This window comes from Silurus meridionalis, chromosome 7 (assembly GCF_014805685.1).
Source record: "Silurus meridionalis isolate SWU-2019-XX chromosome 7, ASM1480568v1, whole genome shotgun sequence".
NCBI classification, from domain to species: domain Eukaryota; kingdom Metazoa; phylum Chordata; class Actinopteri; order Siluriformes; family Siluridae; genus Silurus; species Silurus meridionalis.
The window spans coordinates 11041175-11061123 of record NC_060890.1 but is presented as its reverse complement, the minus strand read 5'-3'; the positions used below and the strand labels follow the sequence as shown (position 1 = coordinate 11061123).

The 19949-nt window shown below is 38.0% G+C and overlaps 1 protein-coding gene across 3 annotated transcripts; it reads left to right on the top strand.

Moving 5' to 3' along the window:
• The first annotated feature begins 1167 nt into the window (after positions 1 to 1167).
• On the top strand, positions 1168 to 17298 carry arhgap17a (Rho GTPase activating protein 17a). Of its 3 annotated transcripts, none has more exons than XM_046854131.1 (20): positions 1168 to 1883; positions 7923 to 7962; positions 10157 to 10234; positions 10333 to 10409; positions 10661 to 10772; positions 10899 to 10975; positions 11092 to 11209; positions 11540 to 11608; positions 11713 to 11794; positions 12304 to 12431; positions 12631 to 12742; positions 12828 to 12909; positions 13045 to 13125; positions 13211 to 13324; positions 13406 to 13497; positions 13577 to 13733; positions 14070 to 14297; positions 14916 to 15031; positions 15118 to 15660; positions 16071 to 17298. In XM_046854131.1, the coding sequence occupies exons 1-20, from the start codon at positions 1831 to 1833 to the stop codon at positions 16187 to 16189; spliced, it is 2478 nt and encodes an 825-aa protein (XP_046710087.1). In that variant the 5' UTR covers positions 1168 to 1830; the 3' UTR covers positions 16190 to 17298. The 3 variants fall into 3 exon arrangements, with proteins under 3 accessions (XP_046710087.1, XP_046710086.1, XP_046710088.1); XM_046854130.1 differs by having other exon boundaries at positions 1170 to 1883; positions 14034 to 14297; XM_046854132.1 differs by lacking the exon at positions 14070 to 14297 and having other exon boundaries at positions 1190 to 1883.
• The last annotated feature ends 2651 nt before the right edge of the window (positions 17299 to 19949 follow it).

Below are 19949 nucleotides of genomic sequence, written 5' to 3'. Positions count from 1 at the left end.
AAATATATAGTAAACATATAGGTTTTCTCTGCATATCTGTAACTGCTTATCTTATGCGGTTTTATAAAAAAAATCTAGTTCAGTAAAGCTTTTATTACAATGAGAAACAATCCAGTTTATTGCACAATAGAGTTCAATGCCTAATACAGCTATTGAGTAAGCTCTAATTAAGGACATGAAGTCCTTATTTTTCTAAAGTTTTTACAAATAGCATATTTTCTCCCTTTTTCCCCCCTCTTCTTATATTTGGGAAATTTCACCACAGGTCAACTTTGGGCTGACTGTCCCTAATTTGAGCACCTCTGCTGCACATTAATGAAATGTTTTATTCAGGGTTCTTATGCAGTGCACAGCAGTACAACAGCAAAGTGCAAATACACGATAGGGAATATCATAAATATACAACAAATACACACTAACTAGCCAGGACAACCGATTAGTGTTGGATTACAAGTAAAACAATTAAAACAACATTATCTAACCTACTGACTGTAAAGATAAATATAGCAGCAAGTAAATTATCATTATAGTAGTTATTATTAGTGTTGGTATTAAAATTAATATTTATCCATCTTCAGCAACAGCTGTATCTCAGTAACACTAGTGGCAAAGTATATGATTTACCCCATATTGGAATGGCAGTCATAGCAGGGCAGCATTCACAATTAGGGGAAATTTAGTGCGGTCAATAATTTACCTACTTGCATTTTGGATAGTTGGAGGAAACCCAATAACCTAGAGAAAAACCAACACAACATGGAAAGTATCTCTAAATACACAGACAATAAACAAACTTGTGATAAAACACTGTGTCTCTACTATTCCACCACTGTGCAACACTATTATCCACTCTATTATTATTATTATTATTATTATTATTATTATTATTATTTCAGCTGTGCAAAAAAAAAAAAAAAAAAAAAATGTTCAAGCTGTTATTGTTGCTGTGACAAGAATTGGGACAAAATGAAATAATTAAATGTACACAAATGTATTCACGTTTCTGATCAACCCAACTTATAAATGTACACACTGTGAATCTAACCGAATTTATCTAAAGGATAAATTTCTTCTATACAGCCAAAGATTAGATGTATAACCTTAATGCATTGTACACAAAATAAAATTTTAATACCAGCAAGTCTCCATGGCACAATTTTGTCTCTTTTGCTTCATTGTCTATCATTTATAATAATCACACAATTTCTTTCTTTCATCCTTTAAAGATGATGCACCATCTAATACACATGGTGAAGGATTTTTGGTCTTTGAGCTTTAATCGGGTTTGATCACAGAAACAAATGAAACGCAAAATAAATGGTAATGAATTCAAATCTGAACAGTTTCATATGGAAATCTGTGTAAGTCTAAACACTGCGGTGAATTCTGGCTGTCTGATGACTCCATAGGTGTGTCTTAGGAAGGATTGAACTCATCTTCATCCTCATCCTCACAGTGCTGGGAGACTCCTCCAGATCCTCTACTGCATGTGTCAACTTTCTCTTTAATTTCACCTCCTGGCACCGAATGGACTTCACGTCTCGCTGTTGGCTGTGAGGATTTTGTGGAGTGACATTTTTTTTGCTGCTCTTTACGAGACCTGGCTGTTTTCTCGTTTTTATTTATCTTCTCATCGACATTTCTTTTTTATATCTCGTGCTGTGCTGCTAGCGTATCCAGCTAGCTCGACAGCTATTCAGCTAGCTAATCATCTGCCGGTCAAATTCCCATCGACTTCAGGGATGATTCAGAGGATCTTCGGCTAATGAAGAAGCATCTCGAAGCTTCCTCTGTGGCGAAATTTGGACTTTTGCCGACTACGATACAATCATGAAGAAGCAGTTTAATCGGATGAAACAACTCGCCAACCAGACAGTTGGCAGGCAAGTAGCTATGAATTGTTGAGCAGTTTTGTGTTGATGTTTGTTGCCAGGACAGGAGCGAGACTAGGGCTGGTTCTTCACCCTTATTTTCCCTCAGCACGCTAACTTCACCTTCTCAACGCTTTATTTCAGCTCAGTCGCTTCGCCTGGGCGAATTTTTCAACATTATACAACAGCAATAGCCCCATTTAGCTCTGTTTAGAGAAGAGAGGCCACAACATCTGCACTTTCTGACAGTCTTTCCCAGACTACACGCGCATCGTAGCCTAACACTCTTTCTATCTGTCTATATATAATATATATTACTATAACCCTCGCCTGCTAGGTCTATATGGTCTTTTATCTCTTGCATCATTTCACCATAATCATTATAACTTGCTTGTGTTGAATGAAACTTTTAACCCAGTAGAACCAAAATAAAACGATGAATCGGACAAATAACAGAAACCAAATAGATCTATCCAGATCTAAATCTGTTCATTCACAAGCTCAGTGCATGTTGTCCACCACCCCATGGTTTCCCTCTGGAGTCCAGTGTAATTTATGTCTGGTATGTGCTTGATCATCATTTCCACACTCCTCTGCTGAGAAGCCCAGAAGCTCTGAATGGCAGCGAATAGATCCGAGGTGGGTTCCTAGAGCGCTTGTGACAGTCACAGTTTAATTTCTTTTTCTAGTCTGCTAACTCGGTGGAGTAAAAACAAAATCCCACAAGGCAGCCAGACAGCTTTTTCTGGTGTTGCTATTTCTGCCCTTGGTCATGAATAGGGTTTGTAATTTGGTCCAACAGTTGCTGATCTGTAAACAGCTACTCGTCACGTAAAAAACTTCGCAAGCTCGTCCGAGAACATAGCATATATGTGTTTTGTTCTATTACACACCCTACTAGATGCCACTGTGCTATTTTTAAATAGGGATCCATGCCTGAGTTTTGGATGTGCTCACGTTTACACACTAAACAGCAAGCACAAAAGAAAAGAAAAACACAGCATGGAGCTTTCTCAGGCTGACCGTGCATTTTCCTGCTCCAATTCCTACATAATATTGTAATATTTTGACCTTGAAGTCTGAGTTGTCCCTCAATGTTTTATGATCATATACATAGTGTGTGCCCCTTTGACACACACACTATCATACCCATGCAGTTCATCAGCAGTTAATCAAGCTTCATAAGACTGTATGACAGAATCGTCCATAGCAATATTCAAGTTCTTAATGATTGGGAGCTTTTGTTCAAGAGTTGTACTGTTTCTCAAAGCAGATTCTTCAGCGAGTTCTGACCTTTAGCGTTTGTGTGCTCATTTTTTTATTCTGTTTGAATGTTGCAATCTGATCAGTCTCTCGAGGCCTGTATTGCTGCAGCACAGTGGTGTCTTGTTGTGACACGGACATGTTTTTATCCCACTAATGAACTCATCACTCAAATGGACCGTGCTTCAGAAAATAAACCCAGACTAGTCATAACTTCACCCCAAACTCTCTATGGGGAAATCGGATTTCCAACACACCCTTCTTCCCAACTTGCTTAGATGAAATCCTGAAACGGATCCTCCGACATCTTGTGCAAGGTACAAAATGAGTTTTCCAACACATTTATTTGCTTCCTGAAGATTTCACAGCACTTGTGATGGGCTGCAGTTGAACATATGAGTATTTATTTAGAATTCTATTTTGAATTGCGATGGACCATAACAGTATTAAACGTAGAGGCTGTATCTTTAACAGTGCTCATACATAAAGAACCCATGTATTTGGCTTTAAATGTTGCCCCTATTATGCCAAATGATAGATATTTACACCTGGAATAGTCATTCAGCAAACTGTGTATTTTGTTAAGAGTAAATCAGTAGTCAGTGATGCAGAAAGCAGACTAGTGTATTGAAGTGTTCGGGGCTGTGGGGAGGGCGAGAGGGCAGAACACACGCCTCAGCTGATCCCATGGTTCCTGTGATTGTGAGGAGGCAGTACACTGTGTTCGCCGTGCAGCTCCTCAAAGGAAATCTCTCTTTATTCCGTTTTTAAACAGGAAGTCATTCTGGGGATGTTTTTATATCTAAGAATTGAATCAAGGAATCTGCTCTCTTGCAAGCACTGAGATGTTAACCTTTGTAATGATCATTTACAGTAAAGTACGTAATGATCTATTGACCTTGTTTGAAATTTTATAGTATAAATATTTAAACACTTTAAGCTCAAGATTAGGTTTGATCATTTTATAAAGATCTGTTTAGTGTTATAATGATGCTTTTGTTTACTTTTAGTTTAATTGAGTGCTTACTATAGGAAGTTGTATTGCCTGAGGACTCCAGCTATTTGCTGTTCCTTTACAACTAAAGGATAACTACTTGTCAGATAATGATTGCCCTACAGTGAGGCTATCAGTGACTTTCATGCAATAAGGAAGGTGTTCCTCCTATTCACACAAAATCCATACCGTTTCTAAGGCTGAAATCATTAATGTTTTACACTGGACCATCCGGTTTCATCGGTCTATTAGCAATAGGCCATATAAATCAGACCATCTGCTCTCAGGCCACATGATTAAAAGAAATTAGAGATCATCTCTCACCTATATGCTCTGTTATTCGACTAAGCCCAAGGCATAGCAGTACTTCAAACACCATTAGCTCAGCCTGTTAGCTGAGAGGCAAAACTGTTATTCAGCTCTCTGCAGGGGTTTTTCCTAGCATGAGGAACTGGCTGGGTTTGCTGTCGAGTGCTCATTAGTTTAGTAGATGATGTGATTAGATCTTTAAGTATTCTTTTGTCCTGAGTGAACCATTTATTTGAAGAAAGTGCTGCAGTTTGAGTATTAGTTTCTTATTTCAGGATTCACATGCTGGCAAAGTTTGTAAGATGTTACTAATAATGATACTAAATAATTGTCAGTTACTGCTGTCTTAGCATGTACTGATGTTAATGTTTATACTTTAAAGGAAACACCAGGAATCATCATCATCTTCAGGCTCCATCTGGCTTTGTATTTAAGCTTGTTGCACTGCTAGAGAGTCCAATCGAGACCAACCTATAGCCTCCAAGCAGATACATTCGTGTTTATCTACGCGTTTCTTCTGTCGTAATCTCGCTTTTAGTTTTGAACTAATTTCCTGTTACACTGAAACTCGCACATATTCACAAGCGCTCAGATTTACCTCTGTGTATCAGCACTGATTTGCTTTATTGACATTTTCATGATGCATACAGTTTCATTTTTGGTTGTAAGGATATATTTTGCAGACAGGATGCAGTTAGAGAATAGTAACTTCAAAGTCAGAAAAAAGACCAGTAGGGTTTTAAAATGTAGTTTTCCCTCTTGTTTGTTTGAATTGATCTTATGGCACTGTGTTTTTGAGCTTGTCATACATTAGAGATTTGAGGTTCTCACTGGACATGGGACAACAGCTTGGCCCAGGCATGATTCCAAAATGTCTTTTGAATTCTGTCTGGATTTGGTTTCAGGCTTTCTCAGTCCATTTCTTAGCTTCTCTGTGCTAATTGAAAGCAGCTGTCTACCACTGTCCCAAGGTTATTACAGTGCACTTTTACCAGCATGAGAGACTGCAACTTTATGTGAAGCATGGTACAGAGAGTCAAGGGTATAGTTGCAGGAGGTTACACACTTCACACAAATACATTCTTACTGACGACGCACCAGGCATTAATAGTAATGTGGTTTGTACTAGACCTTATTATTCCAGAAATGGGTAGATTAATGTTAGTAATGGACATTGTTTCCTTCTATATCACATTATGACAAATATATATAACATTATGACATATTTAGTGAACATCTCCATCCTGAGCAGTTTATTAGGAACACTATGCTAACACTGGATAGGGATTCCCGTTGCTCTTAAAAGAGTCTCAGCTGTTTGTAGCATGGATTCCACAAGAAGTAATTCCTTTTGATATCCTGGTTCATTTGTAGAAATCTGCAGATTTCTACATTCATGCCCATAATCGGTTTTTCTACAAATGTGTAATATTGGATTTTGACTGGAAAGGCCATTTAAGCAAGTAGCGATTTTATTATTATTTTTATTTATTTATTTGTAATTATTATTATAGACTTTTATGTGTGAAAATCCAGGCAGATCAGCAGTTGTAGAAATGCTCAAATCAGCTTGTCTGGCAATAACATTCATGCCATGGCCAAAATTGCTGATATTACATTTCTGCTTGTTGACATGATACAAAAGTAATTATGAAAGACCATATGGATAATGGGTGAGACCTGAGTCTGAGTGCCTTGTCCTTAGTGTTCCAAGGACATACTCTGGGTCCTCCTCCGATTAGGACAAAGGAGCTCCTGAAAATGAATGAATTCATTTATGGGTAATTGTATTTGGGGGAAAAAACACTATAAATGCAAATACAGTCACATTAATCCTTTTTGTTATGTTCTCGTCCCATTCTCACGATCTATCTAAAAATTGAGATCATGAGAATGGGACAAGAAGTTGAAAACAAGTAGATCTCTTGCTAGTCTGTGCCAAATGTGCCTTTTTAGATGATCCTCCCTTCCTTTACAAGTATTACAGGATTATGTGCAAGCTGTGCTGTTTTAACTTTTTCCATATCAAATTTATAGTGCTGATTTTTTCCCTTAAATAAACTGCTGAATTAAATCAGATTGACTAATTTAAAGCAAATCCAATATTGGGTTCTTGAGTCAAATCATAGAGTACATTGTATTTTGGTTTGTACGTATTGTACTCAGGGTTTCCACAAAGTCTTAAAAAGTAATATTTAGAGAGAAAAAAAAACGTAGGCCTTAAATTTGCTATTGTAGGTCTCAAATCATTCTAAACAGGTCTTAATTTTCCGATGTTCATGTAACGCTACCTCTAATGCTCATTGACGTGCTCCTGCATCACTTTAGAACGTTTTTTTTGTGTGTTTGTTTGTTTTCGTGGTGGTGGTGTTTTTTCTTTTGCTAAAATAAAAATATAATATTTGCCATTCGCTGTATGACAAATGAGACCAACATTCAACAGCCAAACAGCTTTCTTTTACTGCTGCGAACCTTCCTTCAATTGTACCACAGACCTAAAACGGATTTTATTTTTCAGCTATTCAGGCGTGCAAGTTTAGCGATACTTGGCTTGGAAAAATAAAACTAATTAGGGCTTAGTTAAGGCCAGTTGCTAACAACATATTTGTGCGCGTGTTTTTGATGTCATGATATAGGCCTTACATTTAATTCTTAATGGTCTTAAAAATATTTTAAAGTCTTAAATATGACTTTCTAAAACCTACAAAAGCCCCGTGTACTGTATTTACAAATCAAAATACAATACTCTATGATTTGATTCAAGATGATCCATAACCTCGCTAACAGGATTAGTATTCTAGTGAACTAGCACAGGGATGTGTTTTTAGTCTGTAAAAGCACTTCTGTAAGTCATGCTGAATAAGGGTTGTGATAAATGTTGTAAATGCATTTAGACTTTGCAGCTCATTGAATAGTGTACAACTGCATCAACACTGTAACCTTTAATGCTGCTAATGCAATGTCTGATTGATAAACTTAAAAAGGAAAGTTAAAAGCTTTCTTAGTAGTTTTGTAATAATAGTGCCTCGTACTAGGAAGGTGTTTAAGTTGTGTGTGAACTGGAACGGGTGTTTATCCACTCTGTATATGGAAGGCACTAATCTGCACCATGGCCAAAAACCTCTTTTAGTTTGCTAATAATAGTAGCTTAGCATCTGTACAGAACAGCTTCACAAGGCCAATGGTGGAATGCTGAAATTCTCTGGGAAAGTGCAGAGCACACAACTGCTCTCTTAGGATCTGTTGGATGTAGACTGTTATTTTACTTAAATGTCTCCTGTTAGTTTGTCTGATTCTGTGTATGAATGTACCTTATTATTGTGTTGTATAAAATGTTTTACACATTCAGCTCATTATTGATTTACCAAACATTTCATGTGATTACATCTCATCTTTAACCTCAAATATATTGCACTGGAAAACTACCAAAAGTTTATATATGGGACTTTTGTGTGTTTTAAATCCCACTGTTTTTTTTCTTTCAGAGCTGAAAAAACAGAGGTCCTCAGCGATGACCTGTTACAGGTGACTATTTCCTTTATACACTAGTGCTGTATGCATTGACTGTCATCTGTGTGTTTGGAAAAGGCCAGATCAGTTGTCTATGAATGCTAGTCAGGTTAGGTTTGTCAGGCTGCCTTTAGGATATCTAACCCCCACCCCCACCCCCACCCCCAAGACACCCACCCACCCATATATACATACACACACGCACACACACACACACACAGAACAAAAACAGTGAGAATGTCAAGTAAAGTATACCTTACTGAAGTACAAACGAGTTCTTGTCATTCACCACTTTCAGCACACTGCCTTTACCCTGTGAAACAGGTCTGTTTCTTTAGTTGTGTTTTTCTTTTGGGATGAGTAATGGAACGAGTCATCAGTGGGTCTGAATCATTAGTGAAATGACGGAAAAGCTGCGGGTCACTCTGTAGAGACAGGTAGCAGTCACTGCTGCTAGGTAAATACAAATGCAAATGCAAACACATTTTTATCATGATATTAAAGAAGATGACTTTGAATGAGTAAACAGAACGTCAGGTGCATTACCTGGGATGTCCTAGAAAATGTAGCCCCACCCTTTGAATTCCTGTAGCTAAGCATTGTGGAAAAACAATGAAGCACAGATGAGATCACTGTTTAGAAAATGGATTTTGAAAGTGCATTAGTCATTTTAATTTGATGAAAGATAGATTTCATCACACTGAGAATTAAAATTATTGTTAGGATTTTTTATGTTTTGAACAGTTTGAACAGCTGTTAATGCTGCATGTTTCTTTATAGTACTTTGGAATCTTTTGCTTCATCACCCCACACCCAGCTGTGTAGACTAAAGTATAGCTCAGTTGACTTAGAGCTTTTACACACACCCCATGCCAGAGATTCCCCTCCAGGTTTCTTAAATGCCTTTGCATTGTAGACAGCTGGTTTGAGCAATGTACAGAAGGTGATTAATGACCTGGTATTTTTAAAATGACGTCTACATGTTAATACAGTGTTATCACTGAATGTGCTCATCCATGCACTTTTTTTGTCCTCTTGGTAGTGGGCTTTGGCCAGTGTGGTGTTATGTTGAGCAGTTGTAAAACAAGATACTAAACTGATTCCATTGCAAATGGTGCAGACCGCTGTTTGAGCTTGTTTAGTCTACTGTTGGTCTGCCGGTGTTTTGCGTGGGATGGAAACAGGGAAACATTTATAAAAGACCTTTGCACTAGCTAATCCAAACAGGATCTTTCCCAGCACCGAAAGAATAGGACGAAGTCAGTGGATTCCCCTTGTTCCCATGCCAGGTGGAGGGTATCCTCTCTGTCCATCTGCAGGAGACGCCCATGCACAGGGAACGAGTGGTGGACTCAGCTGTGTGGTCCTGGAATGACATGGGGGAGTGTTGAATGGCATGAAACGGCAGTTATATCTGCTAGGAAGACTGAAATGATTGAAATGGTTTATTTTAGAAAACTGCTGCTGTTTTGCTGTCAACACTTTATTTTAATTGGTTTCTTTGTTTATTTTTGAGCATCTGGGTATTGGATTAATCATTACAAATTTACATGTATATACAAAGCGCAGACATATGTTTATTAGAACAAATATTGTGGGATTTTATTTTAGGTAGGGAATATTTTCTGTGACTAAATAGACCTACATCTCAGGATTTCCCATCTTTAATCCAGTCTTTGTCAGCTGTAGTGATTAACTCAAGTAATGAGGCATGCATAGCTGGCAATTATTTGAAGCCTCAGTGGAAATATTTCTGAACAGACAGCCAAATCCTCAGATGTACCTGTTCCTGTGTGTCACATTTGTAAAACGTATATCTTTATGAATTTCCCTTGGGTAAATCAACCTAAAACCCAGCTACAATGATTAGATGATTTACAAGCATTTTTCTCTCTGCTCTCAGTAAAAGTGATTTGCTTACGTTTGCCTGCAGGCATTTTGTCCTTTTTTTTGTTTTTGTACTTTTTGTACTTTTGAATTTTTTTTTCTGCTTTACATACAATACACAAGTTGACTAATACCATGCTTCATATCACAGTATTGAGCGCACTGTTTTCTGCACACACAGTGTGTCAAAAGCCTCAGCATTGTATTTCACAGTTGTCTGTGGTATTTTGCAGAGGTGGATCTTGTTGCTGCTATGCAGCCTGATTCAGGTTTGTGCACTAAGCTGTGGTTTGCTATTGATGTTTTATATTGCTTTCCACAGATCGAACGTCGCATGGAACTGGTGCGGGCTGTTTCCCACAACACACACAAGAGACTAGTTACATGTCTGCAGGGGCAGGTATGCACAGATGTGGAAAAGAGACATGAAAGAGTCCTTTACGCTTTACACTCCCCAGCACCACTTGAGTTGTTGAATTTTGTTTCTGTGTCTTGCAGAAAAAGCTCCCACTGACAGCATTGTCGCAGGCCATGCTAGATGGTGGGAGCCAACTAGGAGAGGAGTCTCTTATTGGGTAAATGTGAAGTGTGTTTTAAGCTACTTAATTTTTACATCCTGTACATTTGAAGCCTTTTTGTAATAAGAGTGCTTTAAAAACTCTTCAGCACAGCACTTAGACTTTTTATCTTTCTATATTCTTAAACTTATGTAAAAGTAATATAATAATTATTTTTAAATGCTGCCCAGTGCAGGGTTTAATGCAGCATTTGGTACGTCCTAATGACTATAAAGTGCCTTTCAGCATATTTGGCTACTCTCTGTTAGGAAAATGATGGAGTTGTGTGGTGAGGCGGAGAACAGACTGGCGTCTGAGTTGATGCAGCATGAGATTCAGATTGAGAAGGACATTCTAGACCCACTGAATCAGTTAGCTGAGGTAAGATCACAAGTCTCTCCTAGTTTATAGGCCCCAATGTTCTCAGACTATACAGTAAGTGGCTATTTTTAAAACAATGCCTGTGTGGCTTTGATTATATTCATTCTCATTCTCACATTCTCTCAGGTGGACATCCCCAACATACTCAAACAGAGAAGGCAGCTTGCCAAGCTGGTGCTAGACTACGATTCTGCACGAACAAGGTCATTATTTGTATATTTTAAGTTTTGAGTTTGAGGTTATTTTCCATTCACATCACTGTGACAAGGATTGCCAGTCAGCTGATAGACAATAAGAACCCCCATTGTCTCACACTCAGATGGTTGCAGGCAACCAAATCCATAATCTCCGGAACAAACACACAAGCACTGACAGCCAAGGCAGACTCACTTAAGGAAGAGATGGATGAAGCAATGAACAAAATGGAGCTCTGCAAGGTGTGTAGACTGGTTTTGAAATGTTTGTGCTAAAACAAATTTTGTACAAAAGCACAATATCTCTTCACTAGTACTTTCCAAATTTAGAATTACTTCCTCTTTGTTTAGCTAACTATCAAACCCCCAGCCATGCAAAAAAAATTTATCATCCATAGAATATATCTTCCAAATCTAGTGTGTGTAAAGCATTAATGCAAGTGTGTGTGTGATTGTGATTGTGATTGTGATTGTGATTGTAAAGTGGTTAATTCTATTTAGCATATTCCTTTTTGTATTTAAGTAAATACTTAATACTTCGAGTTATATAGGTTCTTCTTGTCTCACTTTTAGGATCAACTTTCTGCTGACCTGTACAATTTTTTCTCAAAAGAGGGGGAATATGCTTGCTACTATGTAACTGTAAGTGAATTTAGAGGTTTGGAGTCAGATTATATAATAATTACTGTATGAAGGTAATTTGATTTTTATTCCATCTTTTAACTCAATTTGTTGACTGTTTTCAGTTATTAGAGGCTCAAGCGGATTACCACAGAAAATCTCTCTCCGTGCTGGAAAGTGTCTTGCCAACTATTAAGTCACAGCAAGGTGTGTCTGCACCACTGACAACTTTTTCAAGTTTTGTTTATTTCAATGTTTCAGTACAATACAGAGTACAATAAAATAGAGTTTGTTACAATAAACTACACTTTGAGGAATTAATTAGGGAAATCTTTACACCTACTCCAGTTCTTTTGAAGAAACAATAAGTGCAATCATTTGCAATAATATGATGTTCCGTTTAAGCTGTTATTTATCTTTATATGCTCTATTTAAATCCCAGCTTTGTGTGAGAACGTGTGTCAGAATTGTTATGCTGAGCTTCATCTGTGGTGGGAGGCTGGCGCACTCAACCACCCAGCATGTGAACTATGAGTCACACACCTTGCTTCTCACCTACCTCCTTTAGCAATCATCAATAAAGAATGGGGGCAGGTTAAGATGGTTTAATCTTAACTGGTTACAGTTAATTCCTGAAAAAATCCAGCCAATAAAAAACCAAAAATTAATTAAAAAAGTGGTCTGTGTGGCCTCACCCTTACTGTATGTTTCACCAGACTCATGGACAGAGAAGCCAGCATTTGGAACAGGCTTAGATGAGCACCTGAAGCGGAGTAGCAGAGAGATAGCGCTGCCCATAGAGGCCTGTGTTATGATGCTGCTGGAAACGGGCATGAAGGAAGAGGTATGGCAACAATCAGAGGAAAATAAATAACTCAAAACAACACACTTTTTACTTGTAAATTAGAATATTACAATTAATTGGAAGGTAACAAATTGAAAAAAGATACCAAGAGATCTAAGCTTTAAATTAATTACAAACCTAAATATGATGTAAACTTTTGTGTGTTCGCTTCATGGCTCTCATTTTGCTCTCTGAACAGGGTCTTTTCCGGATAACTGCAGGAGCCTCCAAACTGAAGAAGCTTAAGGCAGCGCTGGATTGCTCCACATCTCAACTGGAGGAGTTCTACTCTGATCCACATGCAGTTGCTGGTACAATAGCAGGCTTTTCTCCTTTAATAGTGAAAATATCATTATTGTTCATTTATGGGACTTTCTTTTAATATTGTCTAATTAGGGGCTTTAAAGTCTTACCTAAGGGAACTGCCAGAACCTCTTATGACTTATGAACTCTATGATGAATGGATTCAGGCATCCAAGTAAGCCAGTTCATGCACTAAATAAGAAAAAACTGATTACTGTTTTTCTTTAGTAACAACAGATAAAAACAATTGCATTTAGTTGTGGCATCTTTCCTTCTTTTAATTTTTGACATTGTATTCAAATCTGTCTAGTATTTCTGACCCGGACAAAAGGTTACAAGCTTTATGGGTGACCTGTGATCAGTTACCAAAGAACAATAAAGCTAACTTTAGGTAAGTTTTCTCAAAACTATTTAAATGTAAGTGTCACCCAGCTGTAACATTTGACTGATCACTGAGTAAGATTCTATTTCAATAGATATCTGGTGAAGTTCCTTGCCAAGCTTGCTCAGGAAAGTGAAATTAACAAGATGACCCCCAGCAACATAGCAATTGTCTTGGGACCAAATCTGTTATGGCAAAAAACAGAAGGGTGAGAATTTTATTCTGATTTTAGAAGAATGTACATGTTCTGAACTCTGAAGGCCCTAAAGCATTATGCCTTTATTTATAGGAGTCTAGCAGAGATGGCAGCTGCAACCTCTGTCCATGTCGTTACTATTATCGAGCCCATCATTCAACATGCAGACTGGTTTTTCCCTGAAGGTGAAGCCAAAAACATTTTTCACCCCAACACAAAAAATGATTAAACAAAGACTGAGGTATATACATGTTATCTTTTTAGATGTGGAGTTCAATGTATCAGGCATGTTTTCGATGCCAACACCAATGACGAATCATGTCAACCATCTGACCATATGTGACTATGACTCGGGCACAATGGAGAGGAAAAGACCCAATAGTATGTTGGGACCTGATAATGACTTGGCTAAACGAGACAGGTACACTCACCAACTATAAACTTTCCACTGTTTTACTCTACATAATCCTCTAATTGATCCTCTGATGCTTTGTAAAGGTTTACTTGTTCAACTGTATTCTTTGTTAATTAGTAAAACTACATGCACTACTGATACTGAAGTTTTCTGAAAAGCACATTTTGTAGCTTTCTGCTTCACTGGGGGTAATACGGGTTTATCTTTAGATGCTAATACTTTCTTTCCTGTTCTATTCTGTGTGGTGTTGCTCACTTGGGATCATTTCTGCACTTGTGGAGTCTTTACTGTCTTTATTTCCTTTAGCTCTGCTAACAAATTAATGGATCACAATCCCCGTAGAGGCAGTACACTAACTAGAAAGCAGCACGCTTCCCCTGCCTTCCAGCCCCCTCTGCCCCCGGTGGAGGCTGTCAGTATTGCAGGAAGCCAGCCAGTAGCTGAGCTCCTGGTACAGCAGCCTGCACCAGAGGGCCTGGGTATGGAGGCCTGCCAGCCTAGCTTGGCACTGGGAATGGCAGCCCTAGCAGCAGCACAGCAGCTTCTAGCACAGCAAACTGAGGAGCTCAGGTAAGAGGTATAGTATTGCTCTATAGGACCAGTGAGCCACCTTGCTTAATATTGTGTAAAAACGACCATGCTCCCTTTACCAATCGATTTGTGTTCATACTAATTGAGTAGGCAGAACAGTTTTTACATCATTTTCATCATGTTATGCACAGAACACTGATTATGGCTTCTGGCTTATTAACCAATATCTAAACTCAAAACTGACCCTGTGCACTTTGGTATTTTTTTGTCTCTAGTCTTAATATTGAAATATTTTGCTAGTAAACAAAAAGTCATGATTTTTACTGTAATATCCCGGCATAAATATAATTTCAGACTTCTATTCGGGTACCGGGTGGGTTTCATCCCCTCTCTCTACACTACCACCTTTCACTTTGTTATGAAATCCATCTAATCATGGAAGATGTTTTTATTATTTGCTTTTCATGTCTTTAAAAGCACAATGTATATAGATATTTTATGCACCCATCTAGATGATTACCTGAATCATGATATTTATCCTTTAATTTTCTGCTTTTCATCAGTCACAGTATGAATCATTTGTGAAGAATTTATGGCATGAAAAACAGTAATTCCTTCTATTTCATGAAAGCATACATTTACATGTGTTTTTGGCAGTGTAAAGTCAAGTGATGCAGCATCCACACCTCAGAAAAATGGTTTTGGAACTTCACAACTGAGTGTGGCATCTCCAACAACAGGATCAGGACACAGCCCTCTCATGGCACGCAGAGGTAAACCCACAACTGTTTAATTCAATGTGCCATAAATTATCATTGGTCCAATTCTGCTCAGATTTTTTTTTATCTGTTTTAAATAGCTATTAAAAAGCCTGCTCCTGCTCCTCCTAAACCAACCAATCCACATTCAGTTCAGCCAGGCAACCAGTCAACTCCACAGTCTTCATGTGGGACTCCTCAATCGCTCTCTCCCTCTCCGAGACCACTCTCCACTCACTCACCAAGCAGTCTTAGCCCTACTCAATTAGGAATTCAGTCTAGCACAATACCTCGGCGCTATTCAAGCAACCAGCCTCCCCTACAGGCCCCCAGCCACCCCCCTCCAGAGCCACCCAGCCATGTCACTCCTCCTCCACAGCCTACAGCAGTTGGAGAGCCAGTAGAGGAAACATCTCCGCCCAGTACTCCCAGTCCTCCTAAAACTCCTCCACCTTCAGTGGTCCCCATTGAAAATGCAAGCACAAATGTTTCCTACCCGTTTCAGTCCGGTTCTCTGCCTCGGCCTCGGCCAGTGCCTAAACCGCGCAACAGACCCACTGTTCCACCTCCACCACAGCCTCAGAGTGTGTCAAGTGACCCAAGTGAAACTAATGACCTCTGGAGTGCAGCCTACAAAATGATGGGTTAGTCACCATTGATTGCAACATTGTCAATTAATTATGTTGTGTTCAGGCAGATTTAAAACTTTTTCAAAGTTGTCATTAAGCATCACTATAAAACAAAAAAACAATTGACTCATAGTTACATTTATTTATAGTTATATAGTTACAACCTAATCATTTATTCATTAGAATTATTATTAAACTGAAAAGTAACTTGTCTTCAGACTTACATATTAGTGGTTTAAAGCAAGTAATTTTCTGTACCTTTACCTTTACAAATTTTACTTAAATGTTTGGACAGACAGAACATAAACAAGCATGGTTATTTCCCTGCTTTGTTGTTGTCCTGCTTTGTTAAAGGTAATCCATGAAACTGTACTGTAAGAAATTGTAATGATTGGGTAGACAGTAACTTTACTGTATTTGTTCAGATCCAGGGATGTCATTCAAAGGGCTGGGTCAAGTCCTTGTTCCTGACATTGCACCAGATCAGCAGCCTGTCACACAACTAAAGGACTCGGACTTGGACTCAGAGAGCACCGTCCTGTAAAGGTGAGGATATGGCTGCCATAAACCTGCTACCTGTTCCTCACACCCCATGGACTCTCTGAAATGCTGCTGCTTCTTCCCTTTCACCAAGTTCTCATCAGCTTGGTTGCATTTCACCAAAGATTTGAACTATCAGTAGCTCCTGGAGGAATATTGGCATGGGGACATTGCATGGCACCAAGCAGATTAAATCGATCACTCAAACGTTCATTTAATTGCAAGAAACTGAGAAATAGGTGAAGGTACTAGATGGAGTTTCTTAAGTGGCCTTAGATTAAAAAAGCGTGAGAGAACAAACCATATTAAGCTTGGAATATCATCAGAAACCGTATACTGTGGCTTTAGAGAGTACCTTGTGACTGCAGGTTTCCAGTCAGCTAATATACTCGAATCCTGATTTTATGTATGAAACTGTTCTATATCTGTTTTCATCAACACATTCCAAAAGGCTTAGGTCAAACTCAGTTGTACTGTTTTTCATTTGAAAGTCTTATTATGCCGCTCACATTTAGCTAAATTTTCTGCAATTTATTATAAATGTAATCTATTACCTACAGTATAAAAATTTACACATGCCACCGGGTTAGTATTCTGTTTTCAAACGTTAATGTTTTCCTAAACCTGGGGCATTAATGTGATTAGTTCCTCATGACAGAAGCAGCAAATAATGTGTGTAAGAATTAGTTACCTGTGTATGAAATAATGATTGAAACATTTAGCAGGTAATGTGTTGGTTTAAATATTTGGTAAATGGCAGAAGTACAACAAATAAAAAAAGAATTCTGACAGTCTGTGACTTGTTGGACAAGAACACTGTGTGATATATGAATGTTTTACTGTGTTAAAAAGCTCATAATATCTTGAATGATAACAAGTGACCCAAAACTGTCCCACTCTTAAATTGACATACACTAAGGATGATCTTAATTTTGTGTGTTAATGGGCCTTGCCTTTACCTTGCTGCCTTACCCATTCTAATGTTTAAAAATAAACAGGTGTGTATATATGCAAATGGTGTGCAAAGAACAAACTTTTGAAATAAGAAATCTGGGGGGAAAATGCTTGCTATTACTGCTTTAAAATGAATTAATAAAGCACAATACCAACTTCTTTTATGTTTTTTAATTATGTGCTTCAGTGACGTCTTCCTTTGTAGATATTCTTTGTTGCAAGTGTCTTTTTCTTTACTTTCTCTTAAAGTTAATGACTGGTTGGCCACACAGTTCCTAATAACACAAACATGATTTCAGAATTCAGAATTTAACAAACCTGAACACTTTCAATACATAAAATTGACCTCAATGAGGATGTTGACTGGTTTTGTGTAGCTCTAAAGGACGGTAGTGGGAGAATGTAACCTTTGGCTCGGGCAGCGGTGAATAATGGTTTCCTCTTCCCGCTCAAGAGCCTGTTCCTTTGCATCTTGCCACGATGTTTTCCTCCTCTCCATTTAATTATCATTGTACATAATTTTCGAATAATTTAATAATCAGTAATATTTACTCTGAAACTGACTGACTGAGAAGGGTTCACATAGTTGTTTATAGTGAGTGCCATTTTTGTAACCTATTTAAGAGGGAACTGGTGGTGTTTAAACCTGTAGCACTAAAATAATTTCAGGACAGTAAACTAAATATTGCAATATTTAAATAAATATTTAAATATTGCAACTGCTGGTTTATTTACTCCAGCTTTTATTTCCCAATCTGAATTTTAAGCTCTGTCTGCAGTAGGAAAACTGAGCTGCTCAGTTAAGGGTGGGGTTATTTGGAAGAAAGGAAAGACTTGTTAGTGTTTTCATTACAGTTTGTCATGATATAAGAATTGTCTGCCCATTACCAGCCATGTGTTGTGGGGATTGGGGCAGTTCAACAGAAAAATAAATAAAGAACATGCCTGACATTCGGTCGTGTGCTGGTGTCTGCTACGATAATCCACATCAAAACACAGTTCACCTCTCCGGTAACGCAAGACTCTTAAATAATACAAACCTTTAAACGCATGCATTAGCATAATTGAAATGAGCAGTAGAATGAGAACTTTGTTCATGTACTTAAGTAGATTTTTTCTGGTATCAGAACTGTACTTCACTAATTATTTTTCGAAAAACTTTTTACTTTCACTTATTACACAAAAATCTGTACTTTCTACTTCTTACATTTTCAAACCAGACTTTACTTTTCTATTTGGTGACATGATCAATGTTTTTTCTTCTGACTGCATGCCATTTTCAGCCCATCAACCTATTTCTTGTCATTGCGTGGCTTTTTCAACCTCCCACTGGTGTATCATTTATATCACGCACCACAGACGTAGGCTGATTTACGAAGCTAAACACTGAGCAGAAGGCAACAGGAAGTATGAGGTTAACGTAGATGAGACAGAGGGAGACTGAAATGTAAACATGACTAAAAAACAGAGACATTCCTGATCCCCTGATCATCATCATCTTTTCTCTGCTTGTGTTCTATATGATGGATACATTCATTAGATAACATTTAAAATTCCTTTGCATTAATATATTATGATGTGAGGTCCAGTTACCAGTGTGGCACGAAAACAGGTAGCAGTAATGACCACTTTTTAGTTAAGAACATGTCAAAGCCTATACTTCTTGACTTAAACAGAGTCAGTATCAGTACTTCTATTTCAGTTTAGGGTGTGTACTTTTGCCAAATTTGGTTGGCTTAGGTTTTAAAATTCACAAGGGGTGGTAGTTTGAAAAAAAAAAAAGAAAAGAAAGAAAAATAATAAGTGCTTGATGTGAAGGTGCCTTGAAATAAATAAATAAAAATAATAAAAAAGTGGTGAGATAACAGAACCTGTGTATGTAAAGGGCATAGTTCACATAAACTGGGATTTTAGTGTCACTGTTTGTATGACAGGAAATTCAAGCCAGTTGCTAAGCAGTAAAAAAACAGGGCCTGAAAGATTACAGAACATGAAAATTATTCATGACAAAGTTGCAGCTGGTAGGATACATTTTAGACATTTATGAAATATTCTTTTGCTCAGAACAGTACATGAATAAAGTTTTAACAATATACATATCAGAGGCATGCAGTCAGGAGAGAGGGGAGGCAGTGATGAGGCAGTGCCTCACCTATCATATACCATTAAAAGAAAAATTGTGAATTAGTGAAATTCCAGGAGAGCATTATCTCTCTGTTGTGTGTTATAAATGCCATTTTTTCTATCATTCTGTTTTTATTGTCAAAACGGCTGAATTCGGCTGTAATTCCCGGCAAGGTACAATGCAGTGCAGAGAGCTCTGCCTCAGCTTGGATTGTGCAATCCCATTCACACTGACCTGATCAGGAAATACACGTGTCCTGGGATTCACATCACATCTGTGTAAAAAAATATTCTGAGTTGTTGCTGTCAATAAAACTGCAATAAAAAAGGAATATGAGAGACAGCCATCACCTGTCCGCATGTTGACATGCGAGAGCCACGATTACGACCACGATTGGGACCGACAGACCGGTCGTAACACCATTTGGTCGTAAGTAGAGTAGGCTATATGTAAAGTACTGTGAAACGATGCAGGAAACTGGTACGCACTGTTGTGCGCCGCGGCTAGTGATTACGGTCGTAAGTCGAATGGTCGTAAATTGTATAGGTCGTAGGTCGACGACTACCTGTATATAACATTAAATAGCGTTACCTAATTAAACCAAATTATTATTAAGACAAAACAGGTAAAGTTCAAGCTGCTGAAAACATTTTAGCAATTTATCCCTTTCGCTTATCAGCTCTGC